This window comes from Metarhizium acridum (genome assembly GCF_019434415.1).
Source record: "Metarhizium acridum strain ARSEF 324 chromosome Unknown scaffold_466, whole genome shotgun sequence".
NCBI lineage: Eukaryota > Fungi > Ascomycota > Sordariomycetes > Hypocreales > Clavicipitaceae > Metarhizium > Metarhizium acridum.
Window position 1 is genome coordinate 1 of NW_027094038.1, and position 24471 is coordinate 24471.

General features: G+C 37.5%; 8 protein-coding genes across 8 annotated transcripts; 2 read left to right on the forward strand and 6 right to left on the reverse strand.

Annotated features, from left to right (window-relative positions):
- Positions 1-103: 103 nt before the first annotated feature.
- Positions 104-3859, reverse strand: J3458_018237 (Type I Iterative PKS; the record flags this gene model as incomplete). Its single annotated transcript, XM_066121166.1, has 1 exon — positions 104-3859. The coding sequence occupies one exon, from the start codon at positions 3857-3859 to the stop codon at positions 104-106; it is 3756 nt and encodes a 1251-aa protein (XP_065973812.1).
- Positions 3860-4589: 730 nt separating this feature from the next.
- Positions 4590-5135, reverse strand: J3458_018238 (uncharacterized protein; the record flags this gene model as incomplete). The annotated part of the gene is made up of 1 exon (XM_066121167.1): positions 4590-5135. One exon carries the CDS (start codon positions 5133-5135, stop codon positions 4590-4592), a length of 546 nt encoding a protein of 181 aa, XP_065973813.1.
- Positions 5136-5666: 531 nt separating this feature from the next.
- J3458_018239 (uncharacterized protein) lies at positions 5667-6128 on the reverse strand (the record flags this gene model as incomplete). Its single annotated transcript, XM_007817859.2, has 1 exon — positions 5667-6128. One exon carries the CDS (start codon positions 6126-6128, stop codon positions 5667-5669), a length of 462 nt encoding a protein of 153 aa, XP_007816050.2.
- Positions 6129-6768: 640 nt separating this feature from the next.
- On the forward strand, positions 6769-7666 carry J3458_018240 (putative secondary metabolism biosynthetic enzyme; the record flags this gene model as incomplete). Its single annotated transcript, XM_007817858.2, has 2 exons — positions 6769-7195; positions 7263-7666. 2 exons carry the CDS (start codon positions 6769-6771, stop codon positions 7664-7666), a joined length of 831 nt encoding a protein of 276 aa, XP_007816049.2.
- A 247-nt stretch (positions 7667-7913) lies between these two features.
- J3458_018241 (uncharacterized protein) lies at positions 7914-8438 on the reverse strand (the record flags this gene model as incomplete). Its single annotated transcript, XM_007817857.2, has 1 exon — positions 7914-8438. One exon carries the CDS (start codon positions 8436-8438, stop codon positions 7914-7916), a length of 525 nt encoding a protein of 174 aa, XP_007816048.2.
- A 1048-nt stretch (positions 8439-9486) lies between these two features.
- J3458_018242 (uncharacterized protein) lies at positions 9487-9754 on the forward strand (the record flags this gene model as incomplete). The annotated part of the gene is made up of 2 exons (XM_066121168.1): positions 9487-9621; positions 9680-9754. The coding sequence occupies 2 exons, from the start codon at positions 9487-9489 to the stop codon at positions 9752-9754; spliced, it is 210 nt and encodes a 69-aa protein (XP_065973814.1).
- A 6806-nt stretch (positions 9755-16560) lies between these two features.
- J3458_018243 (uncharacterized protein) lies at positions 16561-18727 on the reverse strand. The gene is made up of 2 exons (XM_066121169.1): positions 17800-18727; positions 16561-17738 (listed from the first exon to the last, which is right to left on the reverse strand). The coding sequence occupies exons 1-2, from the start codon at positions 18625-18627 to the stop codon at positions 16983-16985; spliced, it is 1584 nt and encodes a 527-aa protein (XP_065973815.1). The 5' UTR covers positions 18628-18727; the 3' UTR covers positions 16561-16982.
- Positions 18728-18966: 239 nt separating this feature from the next.
- J3458_018244 (uncharacterized protein) lies at positions 18967-19898 on the reverse strand. Its single transcript, XM_007817862.2, has one exon. It carries the CDS (start codon positions 19845-19847, stop codon positions 19236-19238), a length of 612 nt encoding a protein of 203 aa, XP_007816053.2. The 5' UTR covers positions 19848-19898; the 3' UTR covers positions 18967-19235.
- Between the last annotated feature and the right edge of the window lie 4573 nt (positions 19899-24471).

A 24471-nucleotide genomic window follows, 5' to 3' on the forward strand; every position in this document is an offset into this window, starting at 1 on the left:
CCTAACCCTAACCCTAACCCTAACCCTAACCCTAACCCTAACCCTTGTGAGACTTAAAGCCTGGAAATGATGGGCATCAGGCTTGACCATACCAGCCAAGGCTCTACTCGCCATGTGTGATAGTGGAGGCTGATCCAGCTTCGATCCAGGTAGCTGAAGGGTGGTCCTCGGCTATGCGGCGCACAGCATGATTAAAATAGACAGGCTGTCTCATGTGGTCCCTTGCAAAAGTCGATGCTATCCTGGAACCAGCCTCCGGTCTGTGCTCTGTGGCACGTTCAAGAGGGATAACAGGGTCGCCAAAGGTTATGTTTCTACCCACCTCCTCCAGGCGACTCATAAGAGGTCCGACAAGAGTGGAGTGGAAAGCATTAGTAACGTTAAGCCGCTTGCTTTTAATAGATCCGAGTTGTGGAATTGTCTCAGCGACCGCATCAATGGCCCTGGTAGATCCAGCCAGGGTGAAGCTTCGCGGACCATTGTAGCAAGCGATGCTCGCAGGATACTCACCCTCATATCGTCGGTTTGCTTCCGCCAAGAGCTTATAAACGGTTTCCTCATCAGCCTCAACAGCAATCATGGCACCGGGATCGGGCCCCCAATCGTCACGAATTGGTTTGGCCCTGCTGACGACAAGCTTGGCTGCGTCGAGGAGGCTCAATACACCAGACACACATAATGCAGTAATCTCACCGAAGCTGTGCCCGACAACAGAGACAATCTTTCCCTCAAGGCCGCTATCCATCCAGGACTTGGCGCAGGAGTATTGTAAGGCAAAGAGCATAGACTGCAGCTTTACAGGATCCGTGATGGACGACCGTGAGAAAATATCAGGCAAGATGGAGCTGAGGCCAAGTGACCGCATTATGGCATCGCATTGATCCAGATGATGGCGCAATACAGATATTGAGCGGTAAATATTCTGATCGAGACCAACAAAGGTTGACACTTGGCCTCCAAAGCACAAGACTACCGGGCGCACAGCTTGTACAGGAGCAACCGATTTGTCCGGCATACTAAGCTTCTCTTCAAGCTCGGACATGGAGTGGCAAGAAAACATCATGCCATACTGCAAAGTACGGTTGGACTGTCGATTAACGCTGAATGAGACGTCAGCTAGAGAAACACTGGTCTTTTCTCTGGCCTTCAGAAAAGCCAGAAGTTTGGCGGTGTACGCGGTGATGCTGCGCGCGTCGAAACCCGTGATCCAGAAAGGGAACGGGGCATTATTGACGCCGCTGCCCCGAATAAAGGAAGATGCTTGACCGCTGCTGTTGTAATGAGACTGAGAGACAATCATGGACGCGTTAGATCCAGATGCCCCGTAGTTGTTGATCAGAGCTATCTTGCGCTCCTCATTCCATGGTCGGAGAGAAGTCGAAACCTCCATCATGTCTGTCGGCGACGTCTTAATGTAGTGGCTCATCTTGGTGAAACTGGCCTGCGGAGGGATATATCCTTCCTGCATCATCATAATAATCTTGATAAGAGACACCACGCCAGATGCTCCTTCACTGTGACCGACGTGTCCCTTGACGGAGCCTAGAACTAGTGGTTTAGATCGAGTAGGCCCAGCCAGTGCTTGGAGAACACTTTCGTACTCAGCCGGGTCTCCCACGGGAGTTCCGGTGCCATGGGCCTCAACTACAGAGACATCATAAGGAGTAATATGCGCCTTCTTGATTACGTCGGTAAACAGCTGAGATAGTGATAGAGAGTTGGGCACAAATAACGGAGTGCAGTTCTGGTTCTGATAAACAGCAGTCGACGGAATATAGCCCAGGGTAGTATTGCCGTCGGCAAGAGCGTCAGAAGCCTTCTTGAGGAAAACACAGGCAATAGCCTCAGCTCGACAATACCCATCAGCTGCATCATCAAAGGCCTTGCACTGTCCAGTAGGGCTTAGGAAACTCGCTCCCGCAAGATTCTGATGCCACAGGAAATTCGTGATGGTGGAAACGCCACCCGCGAGCGCCGCTGTGCACTCGCCTGACAAGAGGTTGCGGCACGCCGTGTGAATGGCAACTGCAGAGGCAGAGCAAGCCGTGTCAAAAGTCATAGATGGCCCAGTCCAGCCGAAATAGTGCGACACTTTGCCTGGGATAAAACTTTTGAGATTACCCGTTGCGGTAAAAGCATTGGCAGTGTGTCCGGCGGCGTGATGCTCGTAGTCGCCTGCACACGCACCAAGGTACACCCCGACATGGTTCTTGTCCCGCACCGGAGAGCTGGAGGTTGTCTCTGCGAAATAGCCAGACTGCTCGACAGCTTGATACGAAGCCTGCAGGAAGAGCCTCTGCTGAGGGTCCATGGTCAAGGCCTCGCGAGGGCCGCGCTTGAAGAATTTGTGGTCGAAGGCGTCGACATCGCGGATGAAGTTCCCGTACCATTTGCGTTTCGGATCCTTGTCGCCTTCTCGAAACAAGGTATCCATCATAAGGCGCTCCGAGGTGATTTCCTCATGTTGCGACTTGCCAGTTCGAAGCATCTGCGAGAACTCATCTAGATCGTCGGCACCGGCCACCTTGATAGACATGCCGACGACAGCGATGGCATTGTCACTCTCATCCCTGGGCTGAGTCTGAGGCTGAGGCTGCGACTGCGACTGCTGCTGATGCAACAAATGCGCATCTGGATCCAAAACACTTGACAGGTGCTGGGGCACTTCCCCATCCAAGTCCAAGTCGTAAAACTCCACGAGTCTGGAACCCAGCTGGCGGGCCAGGGTGGGCGGAACGCAGCGGTCTGGGCCAAAAGAGAGGAAGGCGACGTCATTTCTGAGGTTTGCTTGCACAGCGGCAAGAGTTGAGTACCAATTGCACCGCTTTACAAGGATGGCACGCAGCGCGATCTCGGTCAATGTAAGACCTTTAACGTCGGTGGTGCTTCCAACTGGCCTGCCATCCACGACGTCGTTGGTGTAAGTCGGCAGCGCCAGCTCTGAAGAGCTTGGGAAACGGAGAAGGGTCGTGCTATTACACAGCTCGACGAGCGTGTCCGTCAGTGTGAGGAAGTCCTTGCTGGGACTGTGGAAGCGGCCTCGGAGGCCGACCTCTGCCACGGTGATGCCAGAGTCCTTGGTTGCTTGCAGGAAAGCAGGCACAGCCTGCTGCGTTATTGTGACTGTGGCTCGCGACTCGTCGTAGAGCACCGAGATATAAGCCTGGGGAAACAAGCTATCGGTAATTCGGTTCAACTCTTGACGCTCCTGAGCGTTGTGCCAGGCTGTGGCGTATGATTTGGACGGACCCTGTCCAAATTCCACGTTCCAAGCTTCCTGGGCGTCAACAAGGCCACCGACAAGCATGGCCAGTCGCACGGCAACGGCGCCATACTTCTCGAGGTCAGCTTGATCCTTTGCGCTCGCCACAGCGAATGCGCTGAGAAGACCAGTGCAAAACCCAATCGTCTGCAGCGGGCTACCATCCCGACTGTTCCGCTTAGATACTAGGTTTGCCTGTAGATCGTTCTCTGCTCCAGATGTTGCCTTTTCTGGCTTGAAGATTTCAAGGTAACGCCAGTACGCAGTGAGCTGAGCGAGAATAACGAGGGGTGTGAGTACTAAATTAGGCAGCCTTTCCAGCTTATACTCGTCGAGCGGGCCTTGTTGAAGCCAGGAAGCCAAGTCTGCAAGGTGTTTCTCGCCCGGGACCACGCCGTTTATTCTTGGTATCCTTTCTATCAGTGAGCTCCAATGCTGCGGTAACTCTGCCACCGTATCGAGAATCCATTGCTTCTCTGAAGAATCGCTGGAGAGAGTATTCCTGATCTTTTCTAATAGCTTGCTAGACGAAAAGGCCTGGGGGCCAAATAGGAGCATCGTTGCCTCCTGCGGCTTTAGGTAAGCCATACCGCCCATATTGGTAAGGCTGAAGTGTCAAGTAGGGGAATGGTCTCGATGAGGAGGGCTGTAGTAAGGCGTTGGTCAGAAAATGCTTAGTTTTAAATCTATTGAGACGCTTGTCGACACAGTACTCTTGGTACGTTGAGACTGAGCAACACTCGGGCTATTCAGTCGGCAGAGGCCGGCGCGGCAAGCAGGACAAATGTAATGCGGACAGCTAACCTCGGCTTACTCTACTGTACTCTGCAAGATGCTTAGACAATCTAGATGCAGACGGAGTTAGCTGCATAATCTATGTCACCGGAGTGACAATACATGTAGCGTCGACGGTTCCGGGGTTATAAACAAGGGTCCAGACACAAAAGAAAGTCCGACTTCTCGTTATGGCCGGGACGGGACCATGCCAGGGGTAGGCTTGGGCGGCGAATCAGTGGATTTGGACTGAGCTGACGATTTCACAAGTCAATGAAAGTGCGGATCATGTCCAACAGGATGGGCACTAGTATTTCAAAGTTTGAGACACAAAAATTGATCAGATATAATAAACTAGAAGCTATCATGGCAATTTCTGATTATATCGAAGACGATGTTTAACCCCTCTCCTAAAAATGATGGCAGGAAACACTAGCAGGATAATGAATGAGTGTAGTCTGTATCAATAGGTTGTAGCACTCGCATCAATTTTCCTTGATTTACTTGCTTGCAGGCCTGTCATCAACAGGCCAAGTGTCGTATCAGCCGGCAGTTACGTCGTATTCAGTTTCATCCCCTGTTGGCACTCTGCCCGCACCTTGGCCACCATGTCTCCCACATCAAAATCCCAGAGAATCCTCGACCGGCTCTCAATCTCGTCCTTGATCTTGACAGCGTCGTTTCCCGTTGCCGGATATCTCCACTCATAAATGTCGCCCATGTCACGGGAGCTGCGAACCAGCCACTGGGAGCGCTTGAGGCGGACTGCGCTATACCCTTGAAATGCTGCGGATATGGCCTCTGCCTTGCTCTTGCTGGCGCCATTGCTCATGGAACACAAGGTAGTGTCCAGAGCCGAGACCAGAACCAGGGCATCCTCTACTCCCATGCACGCACCGGCACCGTGGAACGGGCTGCTGGCATGGGCGGCATCGCCGGCCAGACAGACACGTCCTCGGGCGTAGGTGTCGGCAGGGTGGTCAGCCGTGTCGAAAATGGCCCAGGCAAACACTCGGTCAGGTAACTTTTGGAGCAGTTGGCGAACATCGGGGCCCCATTTGTTCAGGACCGGGACGATTTCAGACTTGTCGACTTCCATTGTTGTCTTGTGCGGGTTCGGCCACGGCTTAGGGTCATGCAAGAATAAGAATACATTTGAGAGAGTCCATTGGGCTACCTGTGTGATTCATGTCAAGTGTCAATTGTTTGCTCAGTCGTGCGCAGTTGTAGCTGTGCCACCAGTCTACCACGTACGGGGAATGAAAGCAGATGGGCATCCGGACCCATGTGTGCGCATTGATTGTTGGCTTTATCTTCGCCGAGAGCCGCGATGCCATCGGCCATGGGGATGATGGCTCGGTAGGCGACTTTGTGGGTGAAGCTTGGGCGTGACGCTGGATTGTCTTCTCCCAGCAAGAGTCGCCGCGCTTTGGAGTGAATTCCATCGCAGGCGACGGCTGCGTAAAGACGGAAATTCCCAGCGTTAATCAACCATGCTTCCCCGTCGTTTATGTTTAGGGTGACTGGACGAACCTGCGTCTGCTTGCACGGTGCTGCCGTCGGCGAACCGAAGCTCAACACCTGCAACATCCTCAGAATAGCTGTCGAGGGACTTGCCAAACTTTACGATTCAATCTGGTAACGACTTGGCCATCTCACGGAGATACACCGAACGAAGACACCCCGTATAGTCCAATTCACGAGCCGATTGCTGAAAGAGCAACGACTCTTCCGACCGCGCCGCCTCACTGCTAGCCGGACTGAAGCCGTCCCAGTAGCGATTCATCCGGTGACGGTTCGTCTCTCCGACACGTTGCAAAGCTTCGAGAATGGCGGGATTCAGTCTTTGCATACACTCTCGCGCCACGCCAGTGAATGCCATGGCAGCGCCCACATCGGCGTAGTCGTCAGCCTTTTCGAATACAGTCACCTTATGGCCTGCGTGTAGCAGTCCAAGAGCCGTCATGACCCCGATAATGCCAGCTCCGATTACTGCAATATTAAGAGACAAATCGGTGGTAGTCTTGTCATTGTTCTGATTTTGGCTCCGTTGAGCTTGTGCACCGTTTGATTGAGCTACCCTCGTCATCATTTCGCTCTCTTAGTCACTGGGTCTCAGCCTTAACCAAGTATCAATCTTGATATGGCGCTAATGGTTCTGTAAGCACTTCTGCCCTGTAAATTTCTGAAATTGTTGGTTTAAATGCAGTACCCGAATGAGGATGGGTTAGACCAACCAAGGCCCCTTATTTATTAGTTTTAGGAGCCGGGTATATAGTAAATTTTAGATCTAATACAAGCAAATTTCAAGTCCTATAAGAGACTTCACTTTGACTTAAATTACACGTAACATTTATTATTATACGCTTTATAATATTACAATTATTATAAAAGAACTTTATATACATTTTAATTTTATCTTAAGATCCTGTTATTACTTTACCTAAACCTGAGGTCTATCTACGCTAGACCTGGGAGTTACTAGGTCCTCTTAGGAGTCTAGTTTCGTGGAGTTTTGAAACTCCTCCGGCCCCCACGTCGAGGCTTGCTTTTAACAACAAAACTCCGGCGTACCATGCTGTTTAGGACGACCAGGCATTTATTCGTAGCTTCTGGTTTTGATATGCTCCAGCCAAATACCTTTCTGTCGTTCTGTAGCGTGCCTCGCACCAACAGTGTCGACAACATCCTTCCTGTGCCAAAGACCAGCATCAAATATGACGGTTCGGAAAATGCGCGTCCTCGTGACTGGATGCAGCACCGGAGGCTTAGGCTTCGCCCTCGCTAAAGCCTTTCGTGATCAAGGCTTCTACGTACTGGCAACCGTGCGGGACGTTGGCAAGGCTGGCGCCCTCTCAGAAGAGAGAGATATCAAGGTCCTTGGCCTTGACGTGACCTCGGCCGACTCGATATCGTCCTGTCTAGCCCTGGTACGCAAAACGACAGGCGGACAGCTCGATGTCCTGGTGAATAACGCCGGCGCAGCCGTATTCGGGCCACTGGTTCATGCGTCAATTGAGGAGGGCAAGGCGGCCTACGATGTAAATGTTTGGGGACTTTTGGGTGTGAGCCAGGCCTTTGCGCCTCTGCTCATTGAATCCAAGGGTGTCATCCTGAATATTTCGTCGATTGCCGGCGCGGTGCCGCTTGCGTGGCAAGGTTCGTCACTTCGTTCTTCACGGCTGCATTGACAAAGTGCTTGCTGACTCATTGATGCTATACGCAGGATTGTACAATAGTTCGAAAGCCGCAGCGACCTTCATCTCTGAAACGCTGAAAATTGAACTAGCACCATTGGGAGTCCGAGTTGTAACTGCCATGGTCGGCGCGATAGGCACGCAGCTCTACAACGGTCACGAGGTCTCCCTGCCTCCAGACTCGTACTACAAGCCCATCGAGCAAATCATTAAGAAGCAATCGCGGGGCGAAATGCAAGCACCCTTCAGTGAACCCGTCGATGTCACTGCGCGCAATCTTGTCAAGGACACGTTGCGAGGACGCCGCGGGCAGATTTGGCGCGGCGGAGAGGCTGGTAGAGCCAGCGTTCTCTCGTGGCTACTGCCTACTAAGCTGAGGGAGAAAATTCTCCACGCAGAGAGGGGGCTTTATCAGTTAAAGTATGAGAGATAGGTGTATTCAGTGTCAATTCATCCCAAGTCATCAACGAGTTGGTCGGTCCCTCTCAAGTTTAATGTGCATGGACGCAGAGTCAAAGCAAACAGAACACGAAGGTTGTTCTCTTGTACAAGAAAAAGGGCATGGCCACGGCTTTCTATATCTATTCCTGGTGCTGAATCATATTATATAAGCAAACATTCTCCATTCTTCATTTCTGTGGCAGAACATTCTTATTTCTATGGTCTTTACTATTTTGCGGTCATAACGTCTGCGACTGCTGGTATGCCTTCATCAGCGCAGAAATTACTGCAGAAACATGTACAGCTTTAATAGGAACACGGTGGTTGCCGTTCCACTCCACCAACGTCGTGCTCTCCTCCGTACAACAGCGATTTCGGAAGTCTCTATGCATGGCCAGCCCATCATCTTGCGTTCCGTGGACATGAACAGTAGGTAGTTGCAAAATGGGTTCCCATATATCTTTTTCTGGGCCATAGAAAGCAGTAAAATCCTCATCCAACGTGACAAGCGGCCCTCTACCCGCTAGCAGGACGGCAAAGCGAAACATGGAACGTTGACCCAAGGCAGCTGCGAGCTGTTCCTGGTACGTTCGCACCCAGCCTTGGCGCTCCATGCGGTACTGTTCCCTAAATAGCAGGCTTGCGGCCATCTTTGCGCCTTGGCTGAAGCCGAGTAGGCCGACCCATTGTCCCGTCGCACCTCGTTGGTCGTCAGCCTCCATGGCGTCTGCAAGAGATCCATCAATCGCACGGATCATCCACATCGTTGATGCAATGACAGGGGGTAGAAAATGAGTTACCATCGGCATCCGGTTGGGGTCTCATCCAGCTGCGGAACGGACCCCATGCTTCATAGACGGATGTCACGTCCGGACCGGGCTTGCTAAAATAAGGCGCATCAGGGAAGACGAGACGGAACGAGCTCTCTAGATGCCGCCTGATGATACGACATTGGGCACGAAATATCTGTGAGTTGGTACCTCCGCCATGGAGACAGAGAATTCGAGGGAGGCTTAGGGTAGGGTCTAGACAAAGGACGCTGTCAACTGGAACTGCCATGGCTGTGTTTGTGGTGTTGATTGCACAGCGTGGCCAGCATTTTAGTGACTTGGTGTTATTTTATCAGCGATGTGAACGGTCAATGTAAGTAACAAACTGTGACATGAACCGGTAAATATCATTGATGCTACAAAGAACCAGGAGAATCCGCCAACAGGTCCGGAGCATGTGGGGCATGTGGGGCCTGATGTGCTCCGCCCGGACTTTACATACATATGTATCTTTGTAGTGGGTGGATCCCCGGACTTTTTAACGCTGCCACCAGACTTCATCATACCCGGCGTAAATCCAGGTCCACCTTGCATTTGATGCGCGCACACGAGCGGTTTCTTTGGGGCTACCACCAATTTCCTGTAGACTGTTAAAAAAATTCAAGTACATGGGCAGGTGGGTAGCCTCTAGGGTGGGGGCAAAAAAAAAAGGTCTCTGTACTTCATACTATCGCACCATAAATCTATCCCACCATTTGGTAAGGACACTCATATATGCGAAACGTCCTGCTTCATAGACCAGCCAGAGAATTTACGGCTTCCCAGCAAGGCTTTACAATTCATTCACCGCAGTAGACCAAATGAAGTACATCCAATTCATTAATCAATATATAAGCAAGGAAATTTTGGCGGCGCTTCCCTTCCGACGGCCCAATCTATATCTCGTGCCAGGGACCAATACTGCCGGGAACTCCAAGTCCTAGCTGTGTTCACGGATTTTTAATTGTGTGTTTTCGAGTTACCATAAGAAGCGCTAGAAGCAATGGCTAGCATTGGTGCCCAACCGTCCCGCGAGCCCGTTGCTATCATTGGTCTCAGCTACAAGTCTGCCAGGGACACTCGTAGCCCTACCAATCTCGACACACACTTCTTTGACTTTCCCCCAGAACTCGCGGCGGTAAGATCTTGATTTTGCCCAAACTTGTGTTTCTGAGAGCTAATAGAAGAACTAATAGAGCCTCAGCTCACTGGTTCGCCTCGAGTTGGAATCTGCATATGAGGCCACGGAGAATGGTGAGTGCCGTACATGACCGCAAAACCGACAACTGCTTTGTTCAACGAATTCAATCACAGAACAGTTCCACTGATAACACCCAGCGGGTCTTCCTTTATCTCAAATTTCTGGCACCAATACGTCTATATATATAGCAAGGCGCAACAATGGCCACGAGGACAGCGTAAACCACAACGGGCAAACCCTATCCAAGCCTGTAAACACCAGCACAGACAGTGCCGTTGCGGCGGCGAGAATATCTCATTTCTTTGATTTTCGGGGACCGAGCATAACATTGAATACTACCACCAGCTTGGTGGCGCTCCACCAGGCCGTGCAGAGCCTACAGAGTGGAGAATCGTCCATGGCGGTTGTTGAAGATTCGAACCTCACGTTGAGTCGAGATATACCCATGTGTCAGGTTTGCTCTAGTGTCCTTTGCCCCATCGACAAGTCCTCCGCATTGGAAGCCGGGGCGAATGAAGACGATTGTAGCGAAAGAGTTGCCACCCTAGTTATCAAGCTCTTAAAAGATGCCTTGTTGTCAGGCGACCCCATCCGCGCCGTAATCCGTGAGACGCTTGTCAACCAGGATGGCAAGACCGAAGCCATCAAAAGAATAATATTTATTAAAAAGATTATTTTAAGTTATTTAATAACTTTATTAAAATAGTTATTAAAGTAAATAACCGTTTATATAAGTAATATTATAAAAAAAGTTATAGGAAATTTAAATTATATACTAGATTTAATAAACCTAATAGTAATAAGCTATACTAAATATTAATAGTATATAGGTACTACGTTAAACCTATAGAACTTAACGCTATAAATAAGGAAAGGGGGAAGACTTATTATAATTATAGTAAGACTAAATACTTTATAAATAAATGTAAAGCCTTAAAAAAGCTATAAAAGCTAATTCTTAAAGGTAAAAAGCTTTATATTATAAACTAAAAAGACTTACTCACGCGAAATCTTAGTATAGTAAGTAATAAAGAAAGCCTTACATTAATAAATAATATTAATTTAAATAAAGATTAAGAATTTAAAACCTAATTAATATCTAATAACTTTTAAAAATACTAAATACTCTTATTAAAAAGTAAACCTTTACTAGAACTAATCTAGGAAAAAGAAAATCATTTAATTAAGAAAAATAAACCTAAAGTTAAATATAAACTTCTTAATTAAACCTTTTATTATAATAATAATTACTATATATACCTTAATAGTAAGTAAGGTAATAAATAGTTTCTATAAGAATAAAAGGGAAGAAGAATAACTCTTATAATATAATTAAAATTATAATAAACTAATTCTAAGATATTAAACGAAAAATTATATTATACTAGGAATAACGTATATATTACTTAAATTATAACCTTATAATATAGGGATAAAGGGAACTATATAACTATAAGTAACTCGCTTAGCTTAAGTTTAATTAACATAAATAGTAGATTAAGTAATTACTAAGAAAGCTCTAATAATACGTTAAAGAATAATCGCTAATAATAGCGCTTAAAGATACGCGCTAAATAATAAGAGAAGAGAATTAATAAATCGGGAAATAATAGCTATTATTATAATTAAAACCGATTCCTTAACGGAGATCTAATAGGTCTTTATATACTATAAATATTAGTAGTATAGCACACCTTATAATTAATATAACTATAATAAAACGAAAGATCTAAGTAATAATTAATAGTAAAGTATAAGAAAATTTTATCTTACTAAATCTTATTAATAAATTATAATTACCTTAAACACTTAAAGATAAGCTCTATTAACTTATAATTATAAAAGAAACTATAATAAAGTATAGCTAAGAAGTAATTAATATAAAAGTTACATAGCTTTTAATTAATATATAAGGCACGAAACACTAAGTTATACTAGATATTATAATAATCTTAAAATACGATATTATATTAAGAATACCCTAATTATAAGTAAGTAATCTATAAGTTAATTAAAGAACCGGCTAACTTTAATAGGATTTACTAGAATATAATTATAAAGCTAAGAGTAGCTTATAAAGAGCACCTTATTTAAACTATAATAGGCCTTTAAGAATATATATAATTACTAGAGAGCTAAAAGCTAAGATAATAGAGATTTTTAAGGAATACTTAAAGTATAGTAAGCTATTTAATAGAGAGCTAAAAATAGGACTATTAAAGCATTTACACTAGAATTATAAGATTAAACTTTAGCCTAGTATTAAATTAACGTTTAATAAAATTTATTCTTAAAACCCTAAGTAAAATAAAGTACTTAAGAAGTATTTAAAGAATATACTATAAAAGGGATATATAAGACTATTAAAGTCCTTAATAAAATACTTAATCTTATAGGTATTAAAGAAGAACGAGAAACTATAACTATACATTAATTATTAACACTTAAATAAGATTATAATTAAGAATTAATACCTATTACTACTTATAATAAAAATTAAAGATAAAGTTAAAAAAGCTAAATAATTTATTACACTTAACTTAAAAGGAGCCTATAACCTTATACAAATAAAAGAAGGCTATAAGTAAATAATAGTATTTTAAACTAGTAAAGAATACTATAAATATCTAGTAATACCTTTTAGGCTTACTAACGTACTAGTAACCTTTTAAAGAATAATTAATATAATCTTACGAAAACAACTAAAAGTATTTATAATTATATACCTTAATAATATTCTTATTTACTTAAATACCCTTAAGAAATACAAATAATATATATATAAGGTACTATAAACTCTATAGAATAATAAACTCTTAATTAAAGCCTTAAAATACTAGTTCTACTAGAATACTATATACTTTTTAAGGTACGTACTTACACATAAAAAAATATAAATAAGCTTAAATAAGATTAAAACTATTAAGAAATAGCTTATATTAAAGAATTTAAAAGAAGTTAAAGAATTTATAATATTTGTAAACTTCTACTATAAGTTCTTAAGTAAATATAAAGATATTTTATAACCTCTTATAAACCTAATAAAGAAAGAAGTTAACTTTTAATAGAACGAACTAAAAGCTATAGTATTTTAAAAGATAAAAGATTTAATTACGTTAAAACCTATATTAAAAGCACTTAATTAAAATAAACCTTATAAGCTTAAAATAAACGCTTTAAACTTTATACTAGGTAAATAGCTTAAATAATAAGATAATTAAGAAAGATTATACCTATTATATTCTTCTTAAAGAAACTCTATAAACCTAAACTTAATTATAGGATTTAAAATAAAGAACTTATAGCTATTATTAAGTGCTTTAAAGAATAAAAACACTATCTTATAAGAGTAAAGCATTAAATTAAGGTTTATATTAATTATAAGAATCTTATATTATTCTTAACTATAAAGAATTTAAATAAATAATAGATTAAATAATATAAAACCCTTATAAATTATAACTTTAAAATTATATACTATAAAGGATTTAAAAACGAAAGAGTAAACGCGCTTAGTTAAAGAGAGAACTTAAAATTAAATAAGTAAGTAAGTAATACACCCTTATTATACGCTATTAAGAATAAGAATCTTATACTAGGCACCTAAGAAATTAATATAACCTAATAAGTTAAGCTAAATAAAATATAAATGCATTAAATTATATTATATATTAATAATAATAGCTATTTAAATAATTAGAAAACGAAAACGCATTTATTTAAGAAAAGTAAAACCTTCTTATATAATAAATAATAGTATATTTCTAATATACTTTAAGAATAGCTTATTAAGGAAATATATAAGCACCTATTACACGATTATTAGGGTATAGGGAAAACAATTAATAGACTAAGAAAATTATATAACTTCCTAGAAAGTAGAAAAATAATATAAGAAGTTATTAAGAAATATAATACGTGTAATAAAGTAAAATTAGCGTAACACGTATTATACGAAGAATTATAACTAATATTACCACTTAAAAGAGTATAGTAAACTATTATAATAGACTTTATTATTAAACTATTAAAGTTAAAAGAACTTATAATAGAAGTAGCTTATAATAGTATTTTAATTATTATAAATAAACTCATAAAATACGCCTACTATATTCTATATAAGAAATTAAGTAATACTAAGGACTTAACGTATATATTCTTTAAAATAGTTATTATATAATATAAATTACTAATAAAGCTTATATTAAATTACAATAAATTATTTATCTTAAACTTTTAAAAATATCTTATAAAAACTATAAAGATTAAATAAAGCTTATTAATAGTATTCCACTTATAATTAAATAGGCAAATAAAAATCTGAAACTAAATACTCGAATAATATATATAAAGCTATATTAACTGCTAATAGAATAATTAGGTAAAATAGCTACTACTAGCATAATAGGCTTATAATAGCTTTAAAATTAATAATATAAAGATATTACTATTTAAGGTAAATTACAGATTTAACCCTATTATTAAAACACATGTAATATAAAATATAAACGCGCTAGTAGCTATAATATATGTAATAACTATAATAGAAATATAAAAATACTTGTAATAGAAATAAATATTTTTATAGAACCAAATAAAATACTACGCGAATAAAAAGAGATTACTAGCGTTAATTTTAAAGAAGAGATATAAAGTATATCTTATTCGTAAAAACATTAAAATTAAGCGACCTAGTAATAAACTTAACTAAAAGAAAATTAAACTATTTCTTATTAAATGAAAAATCTTAAATACTAATTATAAACTATTATTACTAAATAAAATAAGAATCTATTCTATATTTTATATATTATTATTAGAGAAAGTATTAGATAAATTTATAATTGCTATAAATATTATAATAAAAGATACTAATAAATATAAAGTTAAATAAATACTTAAAGCACGGGAAGATATAAAGAATTATTATTATCTTATTAAATAAAAGGGATATTTAAACTCTAAAAACACCTAGAAACTAGCTAAAAATCTCACGAATTACTTAATATTACTTAAATAGTTTTATTTCTAAGAAACGCATTTTAATTAATCTTTTAAGCACTATTTAATAACTTAATACTAAATTTAGTATTTAAGAAATAAACTAAAATAGGATTTAGATTCTTAAAAGAAGTAAGAAGAACCCTTATAATCTTTTAAAGCTATTTTACTTTCTTATATTTTATATATTCTAACTCTTTAACGTTATTAATACTACATGTAATTACACGTATTATTTTCTTAAATTATAATTTCTTTTATTTTCGTAAACGTAAAACCTTTTAATTCTTAGTTAAGACACGCTTCTTAGCTTCTTTAAGCTCCCTCTTAAGCTTATAATATTAATTCGTAATACTATAAAGCTATTAAGAGGTTACCCCTATAATATTATAATTCCCTTACTTATTTATTATATACTTTATATAATAACTTAAATTAAAAACAAAGGCTTTATATTAGGGAAGTTCTATATAAGCGTAATAAGCGTAAGCCTTTATAAAGAATAAAAACGAATTATTAATTATTATAAAAAGAAGGTTATTCTAGTAAAGAGAAGAAGTAAATAAAGCTTTAAACTACTATTTTAAGATATAATTAATTAATATAATAGTATATAATAATAAAAGAAAGAAAATATATAACACTTAAGCTAGCCTATTTTAATAGCCTTAGGGATAAAACTAATATAGAAGGGGTATAATATTATAAATAACACTATATAAAACACGGGATAGAACCATACCAGCTAAAATAGGTATAACCTATAGGTATAAGAAGAAGATAAGAGCACGTAATTAGCCACGTAACCTAAGAGGCGATTAAAGAGGTTAATATTTAAATACATTAACTAAAGAGGATTAAATTAACTAAACCTTAAGCTAATTAATTAAGGTTTAAAGGGATTAATAGTTAAGCTAATTAATTTAAAACTATAATAGAGAGATAAACGAGTACTTAAAGAGAAGGTATTTCTATAACTAAATAGTCTAAATCTCTATTAATTAATTTAAGTAATAGTTTTATTATTAAGAGTTATACTCTTAATAGCCTTATTATAATACTACTTAAAAGCTACTCTATAGCATTTAATTTAACTTACTTTCTAAGAAATAGACCTACTATGCCTTAGAACCTAAGCCACCGTTACACGCTACCTTAATATAAGACGTAACGTTCTTATTATAATAACCTATTTTATATAAAAGGCTATCTGTTCCTAGGCTATAGCAGCTAAAATACGCTTTTTCTCCCGCGTAAATAGGGTTAATAATTATAAATGATCTAGTATACGCTTCTTATAAATCTTACGAAGAAGCCGCGCGTTCTTAGCCTAAACCTATACTAGGCTATAACTAACCTCTAATAGCGCTAGTATTAAGGCTACTATTACCGTACCTTTTCTAGCTAATAGGTCTTTCGCTTAATATTAAACAGTTCTCTTAACTCTGCTATTATAGTCCTAAAAGCCCCCGTTAAAATTAAGGATATTATAGCCGTTTTTTTTAAGGCTTATATTATCTCGTATAACCGTATATAAATCGTTTAGGAAATCTAGTGGTCTTTTTAAGGTAAAGTTCCTATATTATAGGTGAAATACTAGCGGGTAAAACGTAGCCTCCCACGTGCTATTATATTACGTAGCTACGCGAGATTAGTCTACTAGTAGACAAATAGCTTTCTTAGCTTTCTACTCGCTATTATTACCACGTTACTTAGTATCCGTTAATAAGCTGCCCTTAAGGCTATGGATATTAGTAGCTATAGCGTAGGAAATTTACGTAATATGCTCTAGGTTATACTTCTACTTAAGCTCCACGCGAAGCTGCTTTAAGCCGTTCGTATATAGCTCCTTATATGCCTTATTCACTTAATTTAGGGGTTTAAAGGACTCTTTGCTACTATTATTATCGTTACCTTTACTACTATTCCCTCTAGTCTCTCTACTAGAGCGGCCTTCTTTCTAAATAAATAAAGACCCTTCTCTATTACCCTTTTCTTCTTTGCTTTCTTTATTACTCTTATTATTGCTACTATCGCTTTCGCTTTCGTTCTTGTCTATGTAAAGGCGCGCCTCTCTTAGCAGATATTCTAGGGCTTAGTTAACCTTAATCTTAATGTTTACTTCGTGGTTATATACGTGAAACGCAGGCTAATAGTCGCTCTAAAACTAGTTATACGCGTGTAGCTACGTAAAACTTAACTACTTATTTATAAAGACGGCCCCCAACCCACTACGCTGGACTGCACCTGACTATACTAAAGTGCCTCGGTAGTAAATAGAGGAACGTCTTCTGCCCTCAAATAGGCGAACCCCAAGGTTCGGTATCGGGCAGCGAGTTGTTCTTTGCTGCCTCTGCCCGAGTAGTTGATAAGGTGTGGTTGCGACTCCGCTTGAAGCTGCTAATGGATGAAACATCATCTCCTTCAGAATCGTTCACCTCATTTCCACTCGGCCCGACATACTTTGTAAGCCACATCTCGGCCTTGGCAGCTGTCCATCGCTTTTCCGGGTCGGTTTGCAACAGACCTTTCAGTAGTGGCGAGAATTCTGTTGGTGCCAGTTCCACCCTGGGCCAAACTGACTCTGATGCCCAACTTTGGAATCGAGATTCCGACAGTCCCTCGTGAGTAAACTCGCATTCAACCAGCAGCTCAAGAGCAATTATACCAAACGACCACAGATCCACAGTATGCGTGTAGCGCCGCTCAGTTTCCCATATTTCCGGGGCCGCATACACAGCAGATCCCACGAAGGTATGCATATGGCTTGCAGCGTGGTACTTCGACACACCGACATCGGTGATCTTTGCAACATTGCGCTTCATCGAATGGTCCCAGCGAATGAGAATATTCTCCGGTTTGAGGTCACGATGCGCGTATCCGTTGAGATGCATAAAGGCGAGGCCGGCGCTCACGTCACCCAAGAGAATGGGTTTTTGATCATTTTCAAGAGGCAGAAGTGAGCGCAGGTCGTCAGGAACCCATTCCATAATTAACCATGGTGGTTCGGGCTCACGCACTGGCACAAGATCAAAGGCTTCCACTATATGAGGCTAAAAGAGCGAGTCAGTGACATGATGGGAAAATAAATAAATAAATCACAAGTGTACCCACGTGTTTAAGTTTGACCAAATTCTCATACTCTTCGCGTAATAAAGCCCAACGTTTCCAGTTCACATCTGGACTATCTGACGCTTTGTAATGAGGCACCTTGGCGGCAAACTCGATCCTCGTTGCCATGTCGACTACCTTGAATACAGAACCAAAAGTGCCGGCGCTGCTATAGCCGCCGACCCTCTTATATACCGCGCCACTTAAGGCAAACTTCACATCAGCCGTTTCGGCCGTATGGGAAGCCGGATTCACCGGTTGCGCACTCATTAAGTCTTTTCGAAACAGCTTCACGTGTTCATCATAGAGCCGTTTCCCCTCATCGGTGAGTTTTGGAGGCCAGACCCTTATTTCGAGAACCCCCGTATCAACAACAACTGGTGACCTGATATTTGTATACTGGGACCTTGCCAGTTCTAGCTGTCGGCCATTATCATCTCGTATGCGTACTGAATTTCTCGACAGTACTGTTATTCTTGCGCATCGACCGATGGGGTTTATATCAATTCGGAAGTGGTGCCTACTGATACCTGAGAGATTGCCCCTAGTTAATCGTAAGTCGCAGTCGTCCGAATCGCTCGATCCAGCCACCCAGCCCGTTGGACAAAACATGTTTTCCCTGAACCGCAGGCAAAACAAAGGGCTTTGAGGTACAGACGACTGACCACCTTTCCAAAGCCTTTCGGGGTCATGGTCTGAATCTGGTGGAGTGAACGCATATCTCTGATTCTCCGAGATATTGACAAAGTCGTCAACAAATTCCTTCTCGCCGCGGATAATCGTAAAGATCAGAACGATCTTGTCGAGACTGTTGTCACCTTCATCCGTCATGTTGAGTAAGAGTAGTGGTCAAAGTTCAGGTGAGGGATCCAAGCTGGGCTTCTGTATTATTGCAGGGACGCAGAATGGTCTTTACCGTGGCAGTCGCAACAATGTCTTGCTTGGCCAAGAGTCCTGGAGAAATGTGATGAGGACAGCGTCGGCGAATATAGTATTAATTGATAACTAATTTTAGTTCATGCTGAAACGCAGCAGATTGCGAGGCACGGAGCGTGAATGAGTGCCTAGGCGTTGAGGGGCCGCCGGGGTGGACTAGGATTGGCTCGTCGAAAGCCACACGACCCGTGCTCAGTTAAGATTGGCGGGCGTTGCCGCCCACACCATCGCGACGTTTAACCACGCGCCCTCTCACGGGGCGCAATGTCATGCTGTGCCGCTCCCCATCCCCTCGGTTGTGTTAAGGCTGCAAGCAGGTCACTTGGACCCACATTAATCGAATGCAGCTAGGTACCTCAAGTGACCGCTAGTCGCGTTAAGGGTGCGATGTGTGTGATGTAGCTCTTTGTAACGCGAACGCTTACTAGGACTTCTATCATAGTGTAATTTAGGTGTGGAATTAAGTACCCTTTATAATCCGGCTTCTAATTGGATGAAAATCCCTACCGGTACAAGCTTGCAGCCTTAACACAACCGAGGGGATTCTTGGTGCTGCTTTGTTGCGGACGAATACGCCGATGCTTACGCCTGCGGAGTCGCTGAAGCCCTTGCCCGATTTCAGAGCCAGGACTGAGGAGTTTTTGGCTCGTCGCTTTTGTGCTCCCCAGCTCCTGAGGTCCTTCCAGAAGTTCGCTTTCTAGACGGGCAGTGTGCATCTTGAGGCAGTCTGCCTCCAGCTCCCAGTAACCCTCATTATCGATGGATTGTCGGTGCTCGTCAATGTCGACACCCTGCTCTTTTAGGAGAGCTTCCACGCCGACACAGACGTTCCGCCACCGTTCCGCCTCGGATCTGTCCCTTTGTGATGATTGCCGTAGGTAGGCTTCCAGCAAAGTTAAAGCTTCAACTTGCCAGTAGTCCTTATCGGATATTGAATGGCGCGCGTCATAAACCACCTGAGCATCGAGGTTGTGGGCTGCTAGCTCGGCCGACCATTTGTTGGAGTGTGCGGTGTCTGTTCGGAAGTCGATCTCCGGGGTAAGCTGTCGAAGTCTAGTGTTGAGTTTTCTTATGTCCAACTCGGGCAGAGAAATCCCAGGGGGTGGTGTATTCATTGTACGTGATGCGCCGCGTCGGGTTTTTACTGGGTTATGTTACGATGTTTCTGCGAGGGTGTTGAGCTATGTATGCACACAATGTGGCCAGGTAAAAAGACGGGCCAATCACGTGCCCATGTCCCTTATCCAATCTAGTAGGCAAACTGCGATAAAGGCATCACAGCCGCACGAGCAAATTGCTAAATTTTATAACTAAGATAATTATTTCGTTACTTAGAGAACATAAAAATTTAGTTTTTATTAATATTAGACACTTATTATTATTGTAACTCGTTAAATAAATTTAGTAACTTAGTTGCTATTTAAGTAGAACTTTAGAGAGCGTAACGATTTCCTATTTTAAACTAATGTATTTGTAAGAGAAGCGTAACGATTCCCTAATTAGGTTAGCCTACACTTATTTAACCGCGCTAAATAAAGTTCCCTACGTAGCCTTTAATTAGGTTAAGGCTTATAAGGGTAAACTTTATACTTTCTTTATTATTTTTAAACCTTTTTAAATTACACGTAAATACTTAAATATTTATATAAAGTCTTTATAAGTCTTTTAGAATTTAATTAATATATACTTTTATAACTTATATAAAAGAGGCTAAAAAAAATAATTTTAATTATACGTAAGTTTTATATATTAAATAATTCGCGTATAAATAACACATAAAAATAATAAAAGAAGAGTAATATAAAAATAGCTATATTATAAGAATTTAACGTGTATTAAGTGTTTTAAATAAAAATAAGAAGTATTAGCTTTATTTTTATAGGTTTAAAATACCTAATAAGCTATAAGACTTATTAAAGTTATTATATTTGATTATATAAATTAAGTTAAATAAAGGTATTATATAATAAAATACTATTATTATACTACGTAAAAATAATATAAGATTATAGTAAAGTAAAATAAAAAGGAAAATAAGAAGGAAAATAAACGTAAAAGTAAATTAATAAAGTAAAAATATAATAATAAATTTAACTTAATTTATATTAATAACTAATAACTAGTAGCTAATAGCTAGTATTATTATTAGTAGTAAATAGCTTTATTATACGTTTTAAATATACGCTTAAAAGAAAAATACATTAATACTTAATATAATTAAAGTTACGTAACTTTAGCTTTTTATAAGCTAAAATAGGTAAAGATAAGTTATCTTATATATAAAACCTAGCTTTTAAAGGTTATTTAAGAAGAATTACTATTAATAAATTTATATAGTAAATAAAATATAACTTACTTAATAAGTAAAATACACGTAAAGTATTATCTTTAATATTATTTAATAATACTTATTATAATTTTAATTAATAGTTAAATATAATTTAATTTAATTTTTAAATAAAAGCCTTAATAAAATATAAGATATATATTAATAAATAAAGGTATCTTCTTTAATAAATATAATATTACGTAAAGTAATAAAAGATAATATAATAATAGTTAAAAAAAGTAAGTATAGCTTTACCTAATATTAACTCTTTAATAATCTTTAACTAATAATATTAGTTTTAAGTATTAATAAGTTTAACTTTATTATAATATATTAGCTTTATTAAGTATAAAAGGTAATAATATAATAAGGTTTTAATAGGTATATTACTTATTATTAGCTTATTTACTATTAATAGAGGCCTTAAATAACGTTCTTTTACCTATTAATAGAGGTCTTAAAAATATTTTTAATGTTATTTACCTAGCTTTAACCTAATAATATTACGTAATATAAATATTTTATAATTAAACTTATTAATAGTAATAGTTTATATAATTTATATAATACGTTTTAAGTGATTATTTATTAATTAAGCGTCTTTTATATTACTTAATATATATTAATTATATATATAAAGATAAAATAAATTAAAGCTACTTTGTTTAACGCTTTAAGTATATTTATTAAATTATTATATAATAAATCTATTAATTCTTTTCTTATTAATAAACTTCTTAAATTAAATTTTAACTTAATTACGTAAAAAAAGTATTAATATAAGTATATAAAGAAATTTATATTCTTAACTATTAAGTTACGTATTATATAAAATAAGAATAAACTAAAAGAATTTAAAGTAATTAAGTTAAATAAGAATATAACGCTAAAATAAAATAAATAATATTATATATTAAGTGTAAAAGAATTATAAGATATTAATAAGATAAAGATATTTATTAAAATAATTAAATATAAATACTATAAAGTAAAAGTTATTTATTTTAAATAAGATTATTCTTATAATAAACCTCTTAAAGATTATTATACTTTTTAATTTATTAATAATATATAGTAGTATTTATACTTATAAGTTAAAGGGAATTAAAAGAACCATTTAATTATAGCTATATTACTAGTATAAGTAAAGCTCTTACAAATATAGTAAATACAGGTGTATTATGTATTGTATTTTATATTATATTGTATTTTCGTGTATTATACTTAAATACATTACATTACATTACTAAAATACCTATAAATGTATTTTAAGTAAAAAAGACTCTTATTATTTTAACTTAAAATTATAAGGCTAATTATAAGGGTTATAAGGGAAAATTTTATATTATTAAAAAGAGCTAAATTAGCCCTTTAAAATGCCCTACTTTTTATTACTATAGATTATTATCTCAAAAGGTTATAAGCAATTAAAAATTCGCTCTACTTTACTTACTTTTTATTTTAAAATATAACTTTAAAGCTTAATATCTCGCTTAATATCTATATTTTAAGGTTAATTTTTAAGGATTTAAAATCACGTGATTTTTAGCTTTATTTTAATATATAAGATACTTATATAAGTATTTATTTATAATATGAGATATTTTTTAGCCTTATAATACATTTGTAGGTATTCTTATCTTATAATATATTATAATATATTATATTATAATATAATATAATATAATATAGTAAAAAATACAAAAAATATAATACATTTAAAGGTTTAAGTATAAGAAGATAATTATATGTTTAAGTCTTTAATTTAATAAGTTTTACCTTTATAATTAAGTTTATAAGATCTTTTATTAATATTTTATTAAAGTTATTTAATTAATCTTATATAAACTTATATTATATAATTAAATTATTGATATTACTTCATTACTTATTTATACTTATAATAAGTTATAACTTATAATTAGAGCATTAATAAGAAAACTACATTTTCAATTTTTGAAAAAGCTTATATAATTAATAAAAAATCTAATAAAATACTTGAATTATAATAATAAATACATAAAATAGCTAATAGTATAACCAATTAGCTTATATAAAAAAGTGGGTCCTACTAGCTTATTATAAGCTTAAAAACTAGATTATGTAATTTTCTAAAAACACACTACACTATACTATACTATAAAAACTATAAAATGTAGTTTTTAAAGTTTTAAGCTTATGATAGTATATAAGGACCCACTTTTTTTATTATAAGCTTAAAATATAGAATTTATACTAGTTATTCGTAAAACTTATAATTCTATAAGTATTTTATTAGATTTAATATAATTTTTTATATTTAAAACTGTAAGATTATAAGAGAGACTAGAAGTTAGGTAGCTAAAGTAAAGGTAGCTATATTATAATAATTAAAGCTTATTTTATTTTCTAATTATATGAGATATAGGGGATATAGTCCTAAAGCCTTTATTCTACGTAACGTTATTAATCGCGTTATAGGTAAGTAAGGTTCCCTAATTATCTTATAACTATTTCTCTTTACTTTAACTAGGCGTTAAATAGCCTTAATAGTTGCTTATTAATTATATAGTGGTGTATTATTAATTAATATATAAATAATTTAAACGTTTAATTAGGGTTAATTGTATTACTACGTGATTAATTATATATATAAATTAATATAACCTCTTTATACTTTCATTAATTATTTCTCTCTTAAATATTATTACTTACCTTATTCTTTTTTATCTTCCCTATTTAATTCTCTTTTTTCACCTAAGAAACCTTCTTTTATTAAGTTAATCGCTTATTATTTACTATTAAAATAATAAATATTAATATTAAGCGTTATTTTTATATATATTACCTATATATAATAGTAAACGCCTATTATTATAGCTTTTTAAAGAAGCTTAAACTTCTTTAAATTTCCTATACTTTTAATAGTAACTTAAGCTTAAATACTAGCCTCTTTAAGCGTTATTAATAGTACGTTATACGCGCTAACACGTGTAATTTAATTAGTTTATAAGTTATAACTTTAAAGGGTTTTCTTATAGTTTTATTATATCTTTATTAACGTTTATATAGCTTATTCCTATTATAATTAAAGATATAATTAATCTCTTACGCCTTTTAAGCTACCTTTAATAGCTTATAATTATCTTAGTCTTAAAGAATAAGAATAATAATAATAATAATAACGCTAGTTATATTTTTTCGCGTGTAACTTACATGCGCCTTATTTAGCTTTTACTAGGAATTATTCGTAGCTTTAATTATACTAAAACCGCTTATTATATTACTTATAAGCTAACTAATATAGTAACGAGCTTATAGGTGCGTTTTTCCTTAATTTATTATAATATATTCGTTAATTAATTCTCTTCTTTTAGTTTACTTAAAGTACCTATTACTAGTATATAATAGCTTAAAAGTAGCTTTTAATT

Bases quoted from the DNA above. Each gene is read 5' to 3' on its own strand.
- J3458_018243 (XM_066121169.1), bottom strand. From the start codon at position 18,627: ATGACGGATGAAGGTGACAACAGTCTCGACAAGATCGTTCTGATCTTT. The intron at 17,739-17,799 runs GTGGGTACACTT...TCGCTCTTTTAG, and splicing joins ATTTGGTCAAACTTAAACAC to CCTCATATAGTGGAAGCCTT.
- J3458_018244 (XM_007817862.2), bottom strand. From the start codon at position 19,847: ATGAATACACCACCCCCTGGGATTTCTCTGCCCGAGTTGGACATAAGA.